At 43.6% G+C, this 17,671-nt stretch overlaps 1 protein-coding gene across 5 annotated transcripts in view; it reads right to left on the reverse strand.

The window, feature by feature from the left end:
• The window catches only part of LOC133568227 (Fanconi anemia group A protein-like), a 115,465-nt gene that overhangs the window by 26,582 nt on the left and 71,212 nt on the right, over positions 1-17,671 (reverse strand). For all 5 annotated transcript variants that reach the window (XM_061920025.1, XM_061920026.1, XM_061920024.1 and 2 more), the window contains 6 exons: positions 17,237-17,424; positions 17,071-17,164; positions 13,905-14,099; positions 7,853-7,926; positions 7,645-7,773; positions 2,558-2,630 (listed from right to left, as the gene is read on the reverse strand). In XM_061920025.1, the coding sequence (XP_061776009.1) occupies positions 2,558-2,630; positions 7,645-7,773; positions 7,853-7,926; positions 13,905-14,099; positions 17,071-17,164; positions 17,237-17,424 (753 nt within the window). The remainder of the gene's footprint in view (positions 1-2,557; positions 2,631-7,644; positions 7,774-7,852; positions 7,927-13,904; positions 14,100-17,070; positions 17,165-17,236; positions 17,425-17,671) is intronic.

Consider the following 17,671-nt stretch of genomic DNA (forward strand, 5'->3'; position numbering starts at 1 on the left):
CACAGCTGACGGGCCGACAACGGGCGGAAAGCAGCAGCGCGGGCCCACCTGGAGGCCAGGAGGCGGGGCATGCGGCGCCGAGGAGAGGCGTGACACATGTGGAGCGACACTGGAGCGGCAATCTGAGCCAGGTGCATATATTATACACCTGCTCAAAATCTGTCTATCTGCTGCTATAGTACAAAAAGGGCGCGTGAGGAACGAGCGAGAGAGCAGCACGGAGGAGGAAACAACGGCCAGCAGACGAAGAGCGCCACAAGCCACACCGAGAGAGTGATGACGCAGCCCCGCAGCGGACGCAAGCCCCGGACGCCGAAAGGTGTGCAGCAGACAGGCCGGAAGGGCGGACTGAAAAGTAACCATACCAAAGGGCCAACTGACAACAGATTTATTGAAATAATAAATCAAGGTCAAAACTGCTATTATGCGCCATGTGTCAGGTGTCCCCGCAACCCACACCAGGACGGCAGGAAGTCCGTCACATATGCGCTATATAATTCCTTATTTTTATTATTTAAGGAGACGAGGTGTAGGACTTCTTCTAACTGGGATATCATCCAACATTTTATATAAAAACCAGAGTAATATCGTTTGACGGGTTGACACATCCAGTTGAGCTCTAATCGGCACAAGGTACAAAATTGTTGAAATATACATGTTAGAAGTTCTGCAAGTTGCTAAAGAGGCAACCACCGTCAGCGGACTGTTTCTACTCCTCTTTGGACATGTAATGAGACGTATTTTTACTGTATGCATGTTCAAAATAAATTTACACCATAAACCATAATCCAATATAATCCCATACTTTTGATGATATTGAATCGATATCAATATTATTTCAGGACATCTCTAGTTAATACCGCTTATTTTTTATTTTATAGCTTACATTTCACTAAACAGAAAGTCACTATGTGCAATTAATTGTTAATGTTAATTCCGCAACATTTTAATGTTGCGGAATTAAGAAATAGTGGTGTTACTGTGGTTTCACATTGCTTATAATAATGTCAAGATCACAGTGGTACCTCGATGTTTTGTTTATCATCTGTCAAGGTCAGACGAAAACCCAAGCATTGTTTTCTAATTAGAAATAATGTAAATCCAATTAATCTGTTTGAGAGCCAAAAATCAGAAGACAAAACACATTTTAAATAAAATAATGACATTTTAACATGCAGAAAACAATTTTAACATCAAATTTAAAATCATATTTTACGTAAACCAAAGCATATGAATAGTGTGGCGTAGGAAAACCGAGATACCTCTGTACTACAACACATGTCGACATAAATGGAACAATTTTTCATAGAGATTACCCCTTATGTTGACCATGTATGTCGACGTTGACTTAAAGGCCTACTGAAATGAGATTTACTTATTTAAACGGGGATAGCAGGCCCATTCTATGTGTCATACTTGATCATTTCACAATATTGCCATATTTTTGCTGAAAGGATTTAGTTGAGAAAATCCACAATAAAGTTCGGAACTTTCGGTGCTAACAGAAAAGCCCTGCCTTTTCCGGAAGTCGCAGACGATGACGTCACATGTTGAGGGCTGCTCACATATTCACATTGTTTTTAATGGGAGCCTCCAACAAAAAGTGCTATTTGGACCGAGAAAACGACAATTTCCCCATTAATTTGAGCGAGGATGAAAGATTTGTGTTTGAGGATATTTATAGCGACGGACTGGAAAAAAAAAAAGAAAGAAGTTAAAAAAAAAATGCGATTGCATTGGGACGTGTTTGTAGATACATTTACTAGGATAATTCTGGGAAATCGCTTATCTTTCAATCGTGTTACTAGTGTTTTAGTGAGATTAACAGTACCTGATAGTCGGAGGGGTTTGTCCACGGGTGTCTTGACGCCAATGTCTCAGCGAAGTAGACGGCAGCTTTATGGACGGGGCAAGCTCAGCTGATCTCTGGTAAGAAGCGACTTTTTACCACAATTTTCTCACCAAAACCTGCTGGTTGACATTCGGTCGTTATCCATGTTCGCTTTACCGCGCTCTGATCCATAGTAAAGTTTCACCTCCGGAAATTTTAAACAAGGAATCACCGTGTGTTTGTGTGGCTCAAGGCTAAAGCTTCCCAACTCCATCTTTCTATTTTGACTTCTCCAATATTAATTGAACAAATTGCAAAAGATTCAGCAACACAGATCTCCAAAATACTGTGTAATTATGCCGTTAAAGCAGACGACTTTTAGCTGTGTGTGTGCGCAGCGCTAGTATTTCCTAACAGCCCGTGATGTCACGAGTACACGTCGTCATTACGCGACGTTTTCAAGAAAAAACTCCCGGTAAATTTAAAATTGCAATTTAGTAAACTAAAAAGGCCGTATTGGCATGTGTTGCAATTTTAATATTTCATCATTGATATATAAACTATCAGACTGCGTGGTGGGTAGTAGTGGGTTTCAGTAGGCCTTTAAGCTTTTAGTAATTAGAAAAAAAAAAGGTGGACAAGGATATGATGAGTTTGTCCCCATGTATGCGTTACAATTTACTTTTGGTTGCTAAGTAGTATTGAATGAAGATCGTAATTGGTTACCTGTAATATGCAGATGATGTCTGGAAGACAGGTTCCTCTCTGTGAGATTGCGTGATCTTTTGGACTCTTCTCACTGTGAACATGAAAAGTGTGAAAGAGTTGAAAATGTGTGATGAAGTCATCCAATAAGCATTAAAAAGGTCATCAAAAAACATCACAGGAACAGAAAATAAAGGTGAGACAAAGTTCTAACCACGGCTGGCCACCAGTAGCAAGTTCTGTATTTGATGATCAGCTGGGCTTCTGCAAGATGATTCAGCGTCTTCCCAGTCATAAAAGAGCATGTAAATTGTCCATTGGTGCCAATGTGAGTGTGAATACTGGCTTTAGGTGTCATTCCTATGACTTACTGGGTGAGGTGGGCTACACTCTAGAACAGGGGTCGGGAACCTTTTTGGCTGAGAGAGCCATGAAAGCCAAATATTTCAAAATGTATTTCCATGGGAGCCACATAATATTTTTTAACATTGAATACAACTAAATGTGTTAATTTTTAAGTAAGACCAACATTTTTAGAGTATAATAAGTCTCTTACTCTTTTTAATAACATTGTTATTCTAAAGTTAACCAACAATGAATATAATACTTCTTACCTTTAATGTGACATCTTCAACAGGTGCGGTAGAAAACGGATGGTTGGATTAAAATGCATGAGAATGTTTTATAATTTGAACGTTATTTTTAACACTGTGATTACGAGCGGAATTATTCATTACTTATTGTGTTAAGCATTGTCAGCTAAGATTTATCTGAGAGCCAGATGCAGTCATCAAAAGAGCCATATCTGGCTCTAGAGCCATAGGTTCCCTACCCCTGCTCTAGAACAAAATAGACTGGGATTGTGGTCCATCTCAGCTTGACAACAAGGGATGTGTACTATTCACATTTGAACCAGTACGGTACCAATTCCCCGTAATTTGGAATCGATACAAGCACTCAACGGTACCAATTTTAAGTCTTTAGTGTTTATCTATCCATCCATCTTCAACCGCTTATCCGGAACCGGGTCGCCGAGACAACAGATCCAGCAGAGACCCACAGACTTCCCTCTCCAGAGCAACATTAGCAACTTCCTCCTGGGGGATCCTGAAGCATTCCCAGGCCAGAGAGGAGATGTAATCCCCCATCTGGTCCTTGGCCTGCCGCGGGGTCTCCTCCCAGTGGGACGTGCAACAAGGACCTCCCTAGGGAGACGCTTGTGAGGCATCCGCACGAGATGCCCGAACCACCTCAGCTGGTTTCGTTCCAAGCAAAGGAGCAGCGGCTCTACTCCGAGTCTCTCTCGGATGACTGAACTTTTACCCTATCTCTAAGGGAGATGCCAGCCACCCTTCTGAGAAAACTAATTTCGGCCGCTTGTATCCGCGATCTTACTCTTTCGGTCATGACCCACATTTCATGACCATAGATTAGAGTAGGAATGTAGATTGCTCGGTAGACCGAGAGCTTTGTCTTCTGGCTCAGCTCTCGTTTAGTGTTTATGTGATAATAAATGTTGTTAATGTGTTTAATAATGACATCATATTTTTAAAACGCAACATTTAACAGGGTGCTGATAATAATAACTTGTGATGTCCAGTTATTATATTTTTCTTTCTTACACCTCTGAGTATCACTTTCAAATATACATTAATTTCAGTTTGTCCTAAATATGTTGCTGTAGTAAGTAAATAGTCTTTGCCATTAAGATGAATATGCCAGCCTTGTATTTTGTTGATTCCTACAAACAGGAACTACAGTTTGTACTTTAAACATACCAGCTGTTTGATTGTATTGTGCATCTTAGTTGTAGTTTTCATCACCAAATTTGGAGATGTTGAAATTGGCATGTAAAATCTCTAATCCTAATCAGTAATGGCATTAGATCGCCACAATACCAGAATTTCAATACTTATTTGATATCACAATAAAACAAAAATAAAAATCTGAACCCATTATACCCCTCCTTCTGCTCGAGTGCAGCCGAGATAGTCTCCACCATTCCCGCTACCTTGAAAGAGACAAGCGGTAGAAAATGGACTTTTAAATTTACTACTTCATTGAAAAGTGTTTCAGAGTGTCAAATATTTAAGATGACTGTTCTTCAACAGTTTTTGCAAATAATTTAAATTGTAGTATCAGCTACCAAGAGAAAATATACATTAAAAAAAAACAGCAGTGTTCAATAACCTTCCAGACTGTGCTTGTAAATATCATATTAATAACCACAATAGTCAACTATTGTACCTTCTAAAAACAACAGCAGTGGCATGGAGCTTTCAAGTATTGTATATTAAAAAAAAATATATTTTTTATTAATAGTATTTCATAAGGTGGTGGTGTGGCATTGTGTAATTTGTAATGAAATAGACTAATAAAAAGACTTAAACATAAATTTAAAGACAAATTCACAAACAAAACCAACAAAGTCCATGACTTTGTGTTTTTATTCCTTATTAGTGTCAACATTTTAGCCTTTTTTCATTAGGTTATGCTGGTTTGATCTATTTTTCCATGGGGTTTTTTTCTTCATTTTATTTCTACAAAGTGCCATGGACCCATAAACAAGAGCTGTGTTCTGCAAATGGCACCCAGGCTACAATTTGAACACCACTGGTTTATTTATTTAACCAGAAAGATGGTGACCAAACGATGTAAGAGTGTCTCTAAGCTGTGTCTTCTTAACATTTATAGAAGTGTTAAAATTGGGTAGAAACTTTGTGGAAGTTTTCTGCATGTGTTCCACATTTAAAGCACACTCCAGGTTTGTGGTGGCGGATCGCTGCTCTTACTCACCCAGCAAATACTTCACTTTTCATGACCGCTTGTATTCATTTAGTAAATAAAGGCATGGGGTATAACACACTCTGTCACTTCAGTGTTTCCCACAGGTGAGGCATCTATTTGTGGTGGTGTGGTCGGGGGTAGGGAGCAGCGGCGGCGGCGATGACTAAGAAGAACGCGGAGTTGGAATATAATTACAACACTTTATGTACATATTTATATACATATTTATATCATATTTACATATTTATATAATATTTAACTACAAGCTCCATTCACAGACAGTCTCATTGCTTTTATGAGCGGTCGAGGGGGTCAAAAGCCGAAAAAACATAAAATAAAATAAAAAAATTTTTTTTTTTTTATTTGTGGCGGCCGTAATTCTTTCGTGGCGGGCCGCCACAAATAAATGAATGTGTGGGAAACCCGGCACTTCCTCCTCGTTTCACTTTTAATTTGTGTGTTGGTAAAGTAGCAAAGCAGAGCTCTTCTGCTATGTCTTTCTCTGGCGAAGCAGGTATAAATTAGATGTGTTGTAAAGCATACAATCAAAGTTACAATGCATACTACCAAAGTTCTATTATCATTTGTTAATAAGCGAGGAATAAGCAAAAGCACTAAATTTGTGGTAGGATGATACAGATAAATAAATATATGAGAAACACAGGCTTATATTTTTAGGATAAAAGGCTTCTTCTTCAGTGCGGACTGCTCAGTTCTCACATGCCAAAAATCGACATAGCTTGCCGATGAAAACATGTTGGACAGTCTTTGGTGCAGACGATACTTTAAAAAAGTTGGTATTGATGTAATTTTTGCACGTTGGTATCAAAGTATTGATACTTCTGACAACCCTAATTTGACATATCACATGTAAATTAGCATTTAGCAAGCGCATTTTAAAAAGTGGAGCCTTGCTTTTGAGAGCTTTCTATCAGGCATGCTTGCCTTGTCGGCAGAAAAAATTACAACATTGCTTGTTTGTCCTTTAAAGTTAGAGTAAAAGTACCAATGACTTAAAGGCCTACTGAAACCCACCACTACCCACCACGCAGTCTGATAGTTTATACATCAATGATGAAATATTAACATTGCAACACATGACAATACAGCCTTTTTAGTTTACTAAATTATAATTTTAAATTTCCCGGGAGTTTCGTCTTCGAAACGTCGTGTAAAGATGACGTTTACGCAAGACATCACGGGTTTTTAGGAAGTATGAGCGCTGCGCACACACACAGCTAAATGTTGTCTGCTTTAACGGCATAATTGTAGAGTTTTTGGGACATCTGTGTTGCTGAATCTTTTGCAATTTTTTCAATTAATATTGGAGAAGTCACAGTACAAAAGATGGAGTTGGGAAGCTTTAGCCTTTAGCCACACAAACACATGGTGATTCCTTGTTTAAAATTCCTGGAGGTGAAACTTAACTATGGATTAGAGCGCGGTCAAGAGAACATCGATCCCGACCACATGTCAACCAGCAGGTTTTGGTGAGAAAATTGTGGTTAAAAAGTCAGTTCTTACCGGAGAAAAGCTGAGCTTGTGCCGTCCATAGCTGCCGTCGACTCCCCTGAGACACTGCGCGTCAAGACACCCGTGGGGACACCCTTCCGACTATCAGGTACTATTAAACTCACTAAAAAATTAGCAACACAATAGAAAGATAAGGGATTTCCCAGAATTAACCTGGTAAATGTGTCTAAAAACATCGGAATCCGTCCCAATGCAATCGCGTTTTTTTAATTTTAACTTTTTTTTTTTTTCTAGTCCGTCGCTATCAATCTCCTCAAACACGAATCTTTCATCCTCACTCAAATTAATGGGGAAATTGTCGTTTTCTCGGTCCGAATAGCACTTTTTGTTGGAGGCTCCCATTAAAAACAATGTGAATATGTGAGGAGCCATCAAACATGTGACGTCATCGTCTGCGACTTCCGGTAGAGGCAGGGCATTTCTGTTAGCACCGAAAGTTGCGAACTTTATCGTGGATGTTCTCTACTAAATCCTTTCAGCAAAAATATGGCAATATCGCTAAATGATCAAGTATGACACATAGAATGGATCTGCTATCCCCGTTTGGATAAGAAAATCTAATTTTAGTAGGCCTTTAAGTGTTTGAGCTAGTGCCAAGTCTGCAACCGGATGTGATGTCACATGCTTTTAACAAAAGGTATCAAAATATGGTACATTTTAATTTTACGTATGCAGTAGTGGAGACGGAATTCGGTCGGTACTCATTTAAGTACGTAATTCGGTACACGCCAATGCAAGCTAGGGCAGAGTTTAGAGATCAATTTTGTACTGCTGAGCAACACACTAACCTGGACTGCTGGTCCATGAGGGCATGAATGAGATGAAAGAAAACACTTTTCATGCTTCCTCCACAGCCACCCTCATTATCTGGAGCAGTTAGATAAAGGTGCAGACATGCCCACTGGTGGTACTCCAGTCTAACACACACACAAGTAGACTTAGACCTAGTCTGTGGGTATGTTGTGCATATGCAATGAGTGTCAGCCTCTGTATTACCGTTCTGAGTCAGTCATGGCGTCTTTACTTCTTTCCACTTGGGATTCATTTGCCAGCCATTCTGTAAAGGATAACTGCACACAAAAAGGGGGTGAAGGTTATATTACAAATGCAATACAAATTGAATAACCAACAACACAAATATTTTCCCCAATGCAGTGTTTAAAAACAATAGCCATCCACACCAGGACTTAAAGCCAGGATATCAGTATTGGTCCATATCGCTAAGGCCTACAATCAGCTTAACACTAAATAACTCCACGGTGAAGAAGGCTTCAGAAGTTTACTGAAGATTTTGTGAAACTGAAAAAACATACCCTCCTCTCTGAGCTGCTACCTTACCGTGGTAGAGGAGTTTGCGTGTCCCAATGATCCTAGGAGCTATGTTGTCTGGGGGTTTTCATGCCCCCTGGTAGGGTCTCCCAAGACAAACAGGTCCTAGGTGAGTGATCAGACAAAGAGCAGCTCAAAGACTTCTATGGAATTACAACGAAATGAACCCAGATTTCCCTCGCCCGGACGTGGGTCACCGGGGCCCCGCTCTGGAGCCAGGCCCGGAGTTGGGGCACGATGGCGAGCGCCTGGTGGTCGGGCCTGTTCCCATGGGGCCCGGCCGGGCACAGCCCGAAGAGGCAACGTGGGTCATCCCTCAAATGGGCTCACCACTCATAGGAGGGGCCATAGAGGTCGGGTGCATTGTGAGCTGGGCGGCAGCCGAAGGCAGGGCACTTGGCGGTCCGATCCTCGGCTACAGAAGCTAGCTCTTGGGACGTGGAACGTCACCTCACTGGGGGGGAAGGAGCCTGAGCTAGTGCGCGAGGTAGAGAAGTTCCGGCTGGATATAGTCGGAATCACCTCGACGCACAGCAAGGGCTCTGGAACCAGTTCTCTCGAGAGGGACTGGACCCTCTTCCACTCTGGCGTTGCCGGCAGTGAGAGGCGACGGGCTGGGGTGGCAATTCTGGTTTCCCCCCGGCTCAAAGCCTGTACGTTTGAGTTCAACCCAGTGGACGAGAGGGTAGCTTCCCTTCGCCTTCGGGTGGGGGGACGGGTCCTGACTGTTGTTTGTGCTTACGCACCAAACAGCAGTTCAGAATACCCACCCTTTTTGGGTACACTCGAGGGAGTACTGGAAAGTGCTCCTCCGGGTGATTCCCTTGTCCTACTGGGAGACTTCAACGCTCATGTTGGCAACGACAGTGAAACCTGGAGAGGCGTGATTGGGAAGAATGGTCGCCCGGATCTAAACCCGAGTGGTGTTTTGTTATTGGACTTTTGTGCTCGTCACAGTTTGTCGATAACAAACACCATGTTCAAACATAAGGGTGTCCATATGTGCACTTGGCACCAGGACACCCTAGGCCGCAGTTCCATGATCGACTTTGCAGTTGTGTCATCGGATTTGCGGCCTTATGTTTTGGACACTCGGGTGAAGAGAGGGGCGGAGCTTTCTACCGATCACCACCTGGTGGTGAGTTGGCTGCGATGGTGGGGGAGGATGCCGGACAGACCTGGCAGGCCCAAACGCATTGTGAGGGTCTGCTGGGAACGTCTGGCAGAGTCTCCTGTCAGAGAGAGTTTCAATCCACACCTCCGGGAGAACTTTGAACATGTCACGAGGGAGGTGCGGGACATTGAGTCCGAGTGGACCATGTTCCGAACCTCTATTGTCGAGGCGGCTGATTGGAGCTGTGGCCGCAAGGTTGTTGGTGCCTGTCGTGGCGGTAATCCCAGAACCCGTTGGTGGACACCAGCAGTGAGGGATGCCGTCAAGCTGAAGAAGGAGTCCTATCGGGTTCTTTTGGCTCATAGGACTCCGGAGGCAGTGGACGGGTACCGACGGGCCAAGCGGTGTGCAGCTTTAGCGGTCGCGGAGGCAAAAACTCGGACATGGGAAGAGTTCGGGGAAGCCATGGAAAACGACTTCCGGACGGCTTCGAAGCGATTCTGGACCACCATACGGCGCCTCAGGAAGGGGAAGCAGTGCACTATCAACACCGTGTATGGTGCGGATGGTGTTCTGCTGACTTCGACTGCGGATGTTGTGGATCGGTGGAGGGAATACTTCGAAGACCTCCTCAATCCCACCAACACGTCTTTCTTTGAGGAAGCGGTGCCTGGGGAATCTGTAGTGGACTCTCCTATTTCTGGGGCTGAGGTCGCTGAGGTAGTTAAAAAGCTCCTCGGCGGCAAGGCCCCGGGGGTGGATGAGATCCGCCCGGAGTTCCTTAAGGCTCTGGATGCTGTGGGGCTGTCTTGGTTGACAAGACTCTGCAGCATCGCGTGGACATCGGGGGCGGTACCTCTGGATTGGCAGACCGGGGTGGTGGTCCCTCTCTTTAAGAAGGGGGACCGGAGGGTGTGTTCCAACTATCGTGGGATCACACTCCTCAGCCTTCCTGGTAAGGTTTATTCAGGTGTACTGGAGAGGAGGCTTCGCTGGATAGTCGAACCTCGGATTCAGGAGGAACAGTGTGGTTTTCGTCCTGGTCGTGGAACTGTGGACCAGCTCTATACTCTCGGCAGGGTTCTTGAGGGTGCATGGGAGTTTGCCCAACCAGTCTACATGTGCTTTGTGGACTTGGAGAAGGCATTCGACCGTGTCCCTCGGGAAGTCCTGTGGGGAGTGCTCAGAGAGTATGGGGTATCGGAATGTCTTATTGTGGCAGTCCGCTCCCTGTATGATCAGTGTCAGAGCTTGGTCCGCATTGCTGGCAGTAAGTCGGACACGTTTCCAGTGAAGGTTGGACTCCGCCAAGGCTGTCCTTTGTCACCGATTCTGTTCATAACTTTTATGGACAGAATTTCTAGGCGCAGCCAAGGCGTTGAGGGGTTCCGGTTTGGTGGCCACGGGATTAGGTCTCTGCTTTTTGCAGATGATGTAGTCCTGATGGCTTCATCTGGCCGGGATCTTCAGCTCTCACTGGATCGGTTCGCAGCCGAGTGTGAAGCGACCGGAATGAGAATCAGCACCTCCAAGTCCGAGTCCATGGTTCTCGCCCGGAAAAGGGTGGAGTGCCATCTCCGGGTTGGGGAGGAGACCCTGCCCCAAGTGGAGGAGTTCAAGTACCTAGGAGTCTTGTTCACGAGTGGGGGAAGAGTGGATCGTGAGATCGACAGGCGGATCGGTGCGGCGTCTTCAGTAATGCGGACGTTGTATCGATCCGTTGTGGTGAAGAAGGAGCTGAGCCGGAAGGCAAAGCTCTCAATTTACCGGTCGATCTACGTTCCCATCCTCACCTATGGTCATGAGCTTTGGGTCATGACCGAAAGGATAAGATCACGGGTACAAGCGGCCGAAATGAGCTTCCTCCGCCGGGTGGCGGGGCTCTCCCTTAGAGATAGGGTGAGAAGCTCTGCCATCCGGGAGGAGCTCAACGTAAAGCCGCTGCTCCTCCACATCGAGAGGAGCCAGATGAGGTGATTCGGGCATCTGGTCAGGATGCCACCCGAACGCCTCCCTAGGGATGTGTTTAGGGCACGTCCAGCTGGTAGGAGGCCACGGGGAAGACCCAGGACACGTTGGGAAGACTATGTCTCCCGGCTGGCCTGGGAACGCCTCGGGATCCCCCGGGAAGAGCTAGACGAAGTGGCTGGAGATAGGGAAGTCTGGGCTTCCCTGCTTAGGCTGCTGCCCCCGCGACCCGACCTCGGATAAGCGGAAGATGATGGATGGATGGATGGATGGAAAAAACATACCATGAATCGACTGTTGACCCCGACTTAAACAAGTTGAAAAACGTATTCGGGTGTTACCATTTAGTGGTCTATTGTACGGAATATGTACTGAACTGTGCAATCTACTAATAAAAGTTTCAATCGATCCATCAAAAAACAAAGAAAATGCTACGCTAGGCTAAGGACAAATGGTTGCAATGTTAGTTTAGCTATGTAGCAATTAGCACGTACAAAATATGCATAGAACAATTGCTTGTATTCTGTGACGTGATTTCTTCCCGGAAGTGAAAAACAGTGGTGGTCAGCCAAGCCAAGATTGCTGTTGCGCAGCAAGCAGCAAGAGAACTATCTGTGTCACAAGGAAGCTAGATCTTATCTGCAAAAATCAGATACAAGCAAAAAAAATCTAACAATGCAATGGAATAAATCCCTATACTTTATTTAAAAAAATATTCTTCAAATGATATCTAGAATTATCCGTCGGCCGTGTTCCCAGACATGTCGAACTATCTTGTGCTCCAGACATCATTCTACACTACAAAACAGATTACAACAAGGAAAAGCATGGAGGTCTACAACTTGTGTGTGGCTGGGTCAAGGAAATTGATATCAAGACTGCCAGATAATTATGCATCATTTTTTCTAGCGTAAGGTTGCATTTTACGATTTAACTGTGCACCGATCGCCAAGTTTGTTGTTGCCGTTTCACACACTGTTTACGAGTATGCATGTGTTTCCCCGTCTTTATCGAAACATAACTATAGATGTCAACGCTGTGGATGTGCTGAAAGCTTCATTTATGATTGCTGCCTTTGGTAAAATCTTAACCCTTTTAGGTTTTGCTCACATTTTCTGTCTTTTATTTAGACTCGCCGAGTTTGTGCATTTCAAAAACATTAGTAGCAAAAATGTGTTTTGAGAAATATAAATAATATCAAGATAATACTAAAATGGGAAACACTAAGCCTTAAAAGTATATCAAACAAACCTCTAACGACGTGATTGTCAGGCTTTCCCCGGGCAGTTTGTCTATGTTTGATTTTTTTCCTCTGCATTTGTCTTTCCTCTGTGTTTAGTATCTCCTGTCTTCAGTTCCTGTCTAGTGCTCTTATTTTGTCACCTTCCTGTCTTGTTCCCTGAGTGCTGTGTTCCTCCATTCCAGCAGTGGCTGATTGGCCCCTGGCCACACCCGTTGCCAATCAGCCTGCTCCTATTTGTACCTGCTTTGTCTTGTGTCAGTTGCTGGATCATTGTATTGTCTTGTCAATGTCACGTCTAGGCGCTCTTCTGATGTGTTATCGCTCCTGTCGTGTCGTACCTTGTCTTTGCAGCGTAGCGGTAAGCTATATTCAGTTGATGTTTGTAGCTTACTGTTTTTGTTCCCTGCTTCTGTTTTATTTTTCATTATACAAGTACGACTTCTGTTTGCCTGTTCGCTACCCGCTAGCTTCCACACTAAGCTCCTGTTCGTTATTTTCTAGCTCCCAGGCTAGCTCCTTTTGTTTGATTATCCGCCTCGTGCGCGCTTTGCGTTTGTACCCTTTTGGTTTTGTTTTTGTCTTAGTATTTAATTAAATCATGTTTTCACATTCCATGCCTGCACCCATCTCTACATCTTGGGGTTCAACACCAAATAACTCTGACAGTGATCACTGCAAACTCTTGGACTCTGCTCCCTTGGACTGGAGCTACTTTTTTTGGCGTCGTTTTAAAAAATCTTGCACTCTTCTGCCCTTCTTGATTACCTTTCGTGGAATTCTGAAGAAATGCTTATCCTATTTGCGATTTGAATGGTTTGTACAGTTAAAAGGGCATTTTTCTTAAAGAAAGGCTAAAGGCTATTCCCCACTGAGAACAGACGTTGACTTGACCACCACGCATATTTAATGAGCGGGACGTGACATTTAAAACCAAGCAATACCGGACACATCAAACATGCAACTGGTCAAATTAAATATACATGATATTGTGAACACACTTACAGATGTTGCTTGAGCAAAAGATGAATTGAGAAGACCATGTAGATGCAGCTGCCTGTGCAATCTACTTACGGTTCAAAGAAAGTAACAGGGAAGTCACACTAACAAACGGAATACAGGCAATGATCAAATTGGACAACCATATGGTGCTGTTTTTACAAACGATAACTCAAGCATACACGGCATTACACTGGGTCATAACAGTACTAAATGATGATTTAGAATTGACGATGCACCGAGGCCGTAGTAGGTTAAACACAAAGAGCCGAGGGGAAACTAAAAACATTTTTAAAATATTCGCGTTTGTGTTAAAATTGTCTTAGTCCCAATCAGTGTCATTAAATCTTGACAGAAGTTTAAAAACACCCAATAAGAACATTTGGCATTTGTCCTACCTGATATTGGGGTGCTTGTCGTAGCTGACTGAAAGCAGGATGTCTCCAAAGACACCAAGCTGTCTTTTTCCAATGGCTGCTGCTGTCTTTGGCATTGCTCCACAGCCCAAAACTGTCCGTCTCCTGAATTCCAGCCTCTTTACTTCCAGCAGTCCTTCTGGCTTCAGGTAACAGTCTTGGGATAAGGTACTGAAGCTAGCAATGTGTACAAATATAATGTTAGCGTTGTGGATAGATGCATAAAAAGGCTTTGAAAGGTAACAGAAACCAGCAGATGGTCTAAATTATTGGTGTTCGAACTACGGCTCGCGGGGCAAATGCCACCCGCCAACCCTTTTCAAACGGCCCGCGTGAAGTCTAAAACTAGATGGACTTTGGCCTACACAAAACATGCATTTTAATTAATTGTTCTGTACTTCCTAGTTTAAACACTATATGGAGCTATTGTGGACATCATCTTCCACATAAGTGATTCATATCATAGCAACTTTATTGATTAAAAGTCATCAACACTTAATTGTTCACTCTAACGAAAATAGCAGAACTACAAAGACATAAGATTGCAAGTGATTTCGGACCCGGTGTACAAATCCTTACTTTTTCATTAGAAACAAGAGTAAGTGCACTTGTTTAATTTGCAATGAAACTGTCGCTGTGATGAAAGATTACAATGTAAGAGGACATTATGACTCAAAACATCAGGCCTTCACGTCCTACACAGGTGTTGAGCTGGAAGCAAAGGTTAAGCAAATGGCATCTAATTTGCTAACGCAGCAACAGTTTTTCATTGTGGTAAGAGTGCTTAACAAAATGCAACATTAGCCAGTTATGAGGTGGCTCAACTAATTGCCACACACAGACATTTCTCAGACGGGGACTTCATCAAACGGTGTCTCCCAGTCCTTGAGGTGAAGGCTAATTAGCTTTTAGCGTAACGTTAGCTCACTGTGCAGTGTGTGCGCGTGTGTGTGTGTTACGGACAGCAAAGTCCTGTCCGTCTGAGAGAAAGACAATCATTATTTGCCTACATTTAACAACTAAGTTATTTCACTTTGCCGTTTTCTGTGTTGAAGCAGCAAAAAAAGACATTGTTAAATGAAGAGTTTCCTGACGCTGTCTCTGATCATTTATATAATAATGTAACTGCATGATAAAGCCTTCATGAAATCCATGGTGTTCAGGGATGAATAGCCTCTCCTATTGCTATTGTACTATTTTTTCAGCTATATATTTACATTAATCATTAGTAATGTAGCAGCCTAGTTTTGAATAGCAGGGTCCCTGCTATCACATGTTGATAAAAATATAACATTTACATAACAAAAATCCACTACAGTCTTCCCAAATGCTGTAATAAATTAAGCATGATGGATTGAGCATATGTCAGCATGTGGCCCCATTTTTAACTATTTTTTTCAAACACTTATTGCAAACGCTTACTTACAGTAAGTCATTAATTTGACTTAGTAAGGCCCTAGTGCGGGAATGTGAGTGTGAATGTTGTCTGTCTGTGTTGGCCCTGCGATGAGGTGACGACTTGTCCAGGGTGTACCTCGCCTTGCGCCCGATTGTAGCTGAGATAGGCGCACCCTTGTTTTCATGTCTTATTATATTTTTTTGCCTTTTGGTCCGGGACCCTTTGGGACTGTGTGACAAGGGGTGCCACTTTCGTGACCTCTGTGGTGCTTTTTTTTGTGGACTTCTGGATCTGCCTCCCGGGAGCCTTTTGGCCATGGAGACCAGCTGCTGGGTGTCTGCCACACCGGAGTCGGTTTGGAGGGACTGGCGGAGATGCGGATGAGGGGACAGGACTGCAGAGTTTGGAGGGATTGGAGGAGATGCGGATGAGGGGACAGGACTGCAGAGTTTGGAGGGACTGGAGGAGGTGCGGATGAGGGGACAGGACTGCGGAGCTAGCACTGAGTGCTGGGACGGAGAGGCTTCGCGGTGTCTTGGCTGGGTGAGCAGGTGTCGGACACCTCAGTCACCTTGGACGTATCCTCGCTCATCCATGCGGACTGGACACAGGCCGAAAATGGAGTCGGCTGTCTTGGTTGCTTTGTTGGGTCTGCTCCTGTCTCTGGCCATGCTCCCTCCTCCCCAGCGGACGATGGCGTGGAACACCCCAGAGGCCACCACAGTGGATATGTTTCTTTTACTTTTTATTCATAGCTAGTATGTACAAGTGTCTGGTTGTATCTGCTGCTTTAATGTCTTTAATGTCCTCTGTGTTCTTTGATGTTTGATGTTTCCCTCTTACACACATGGAAGAGGGATGTGTACCATGGCTATGAGTTGTTGTTTTTTCCCTTGGCCTCAGTCTGCACCTCCTCTCCAGGGCCCAGGCTAAGACCGATTTTTTTTATTTTGTTTTAATCTTCTATTCCCCCTCCTTGTTTACCTGTATCTCATCTTTTTTGTAAGGGGCGCTGGAAGCCGGCAGACCCGTCAGCGATCCTGTTCTGTCTCCCTGTAATGTTTGTCTAAACTTGAATGGGATTGTGCTGGAAATTTTAATTTTCCTGAAGGAACTCTCCTGACGGAATAAATAAAGTACTATCTAATCTATCTAATCTAATCTAAGAGGGAATAAGCAGTAGAAAATGGATGGATGGAAGGAAGTCATTATTTTGTCAATTATTTTGACTTAGTAAATTACTGGGTCATAACAATGACTTACTTAGTATCTCAGGTAACTAGGACTGTTTTGTTTTTACTTTACGGAAATAATATGAAGATATATATTGTATAGCACCGTTAAGCAAATGGAGCGGAAAACACAACCAATAATTGTTGGCTTCTTCAAGCGGCCTACTTCACCGCAGTCTGTAGTCTATTGCCCCCCCAGTCTGTGGTGGCAGCGACGAGGTGGAGACGTGATGGCTTCAGGCCGAATTACACTGATCCTTACACCCACCCACCCTCTTCCCCGGTCCCATCCACCTGAAGAGTCCCCACCTTAACTAACACATTTTCTGGGGGAAACACTGCATGTCATATACTTCAAATGAATTAGATATATACAGTATGTTCAAAACAGTAAATCAGATTACTACCTAAGCCTGGGGAGTCGACGGCCAGACCATTTGTCAAAATAAACCAGGCAAGTGACTTAAGGCCATTAATATTTTTACACAACAAATTTGAAGAACTGAGGCATTGCTACCTTCTTGTAGAAGCTGCTGGGAATCAAGTCTTTTAGCGGCTGAGTCAACGAATCACCTCTACAGATCCCGTAGCTCACAGCAGCCATGCAGAATCTGCAAATTGACAAGCAAAATCTTTATTATATTAACATCTGATTTTACATCCGCAAAATATTTCAACCTCACCTGACACAAAACAGCATATTAGTTTGTGTGCTGCACACCAATGCTGAGCTAAGGGTCTCTGAGATAGGTACTGGCTTGGCGGGGCACAGTGATGCCAGATGAACTAAAGGCCTTTGCAACGTGGAAGCATGGAGGTGGACAACAAAAGCTGCAAGACCCAGCATGTGTGGCCCACTCAGCAAGGAGCCCTTTGGAAACAGGAGAACAACTAATCAGACTGATACTGTAGAGCAGTGGTTCTCAAATGGGGGTACGCGTACCCCTGGGGGTACTTGAAGGTATGCCAAGGGGTACGTGAGATTTTTTTGAAAATACTCTAAAAATAGCAACAATTCAAAAATCCTTTATAAGTATATTTATTGAATAATTCTTCAAGAAAATATGAATGTAAGTTCATAAACTGTGAAAAAAAAATACAACAATGCAATATGCAGT

The sequence above is a fragment of the Nerophis ophidion genome, linkage group LG14 (assembly GCF_033978795.1).
Source record: "Nerophis ophidion isolate RoL-2023_Sa linkage group LG14, RoL_Noph_v1.0, whole genome shotgun sequence".
Taxonomy (NCBI): Eukaryota; Metazoa; Chordata; class Actinopteri; order Syngnathiformes; family Syngnathidae; genus Nerophis; species Nerophis ophidion.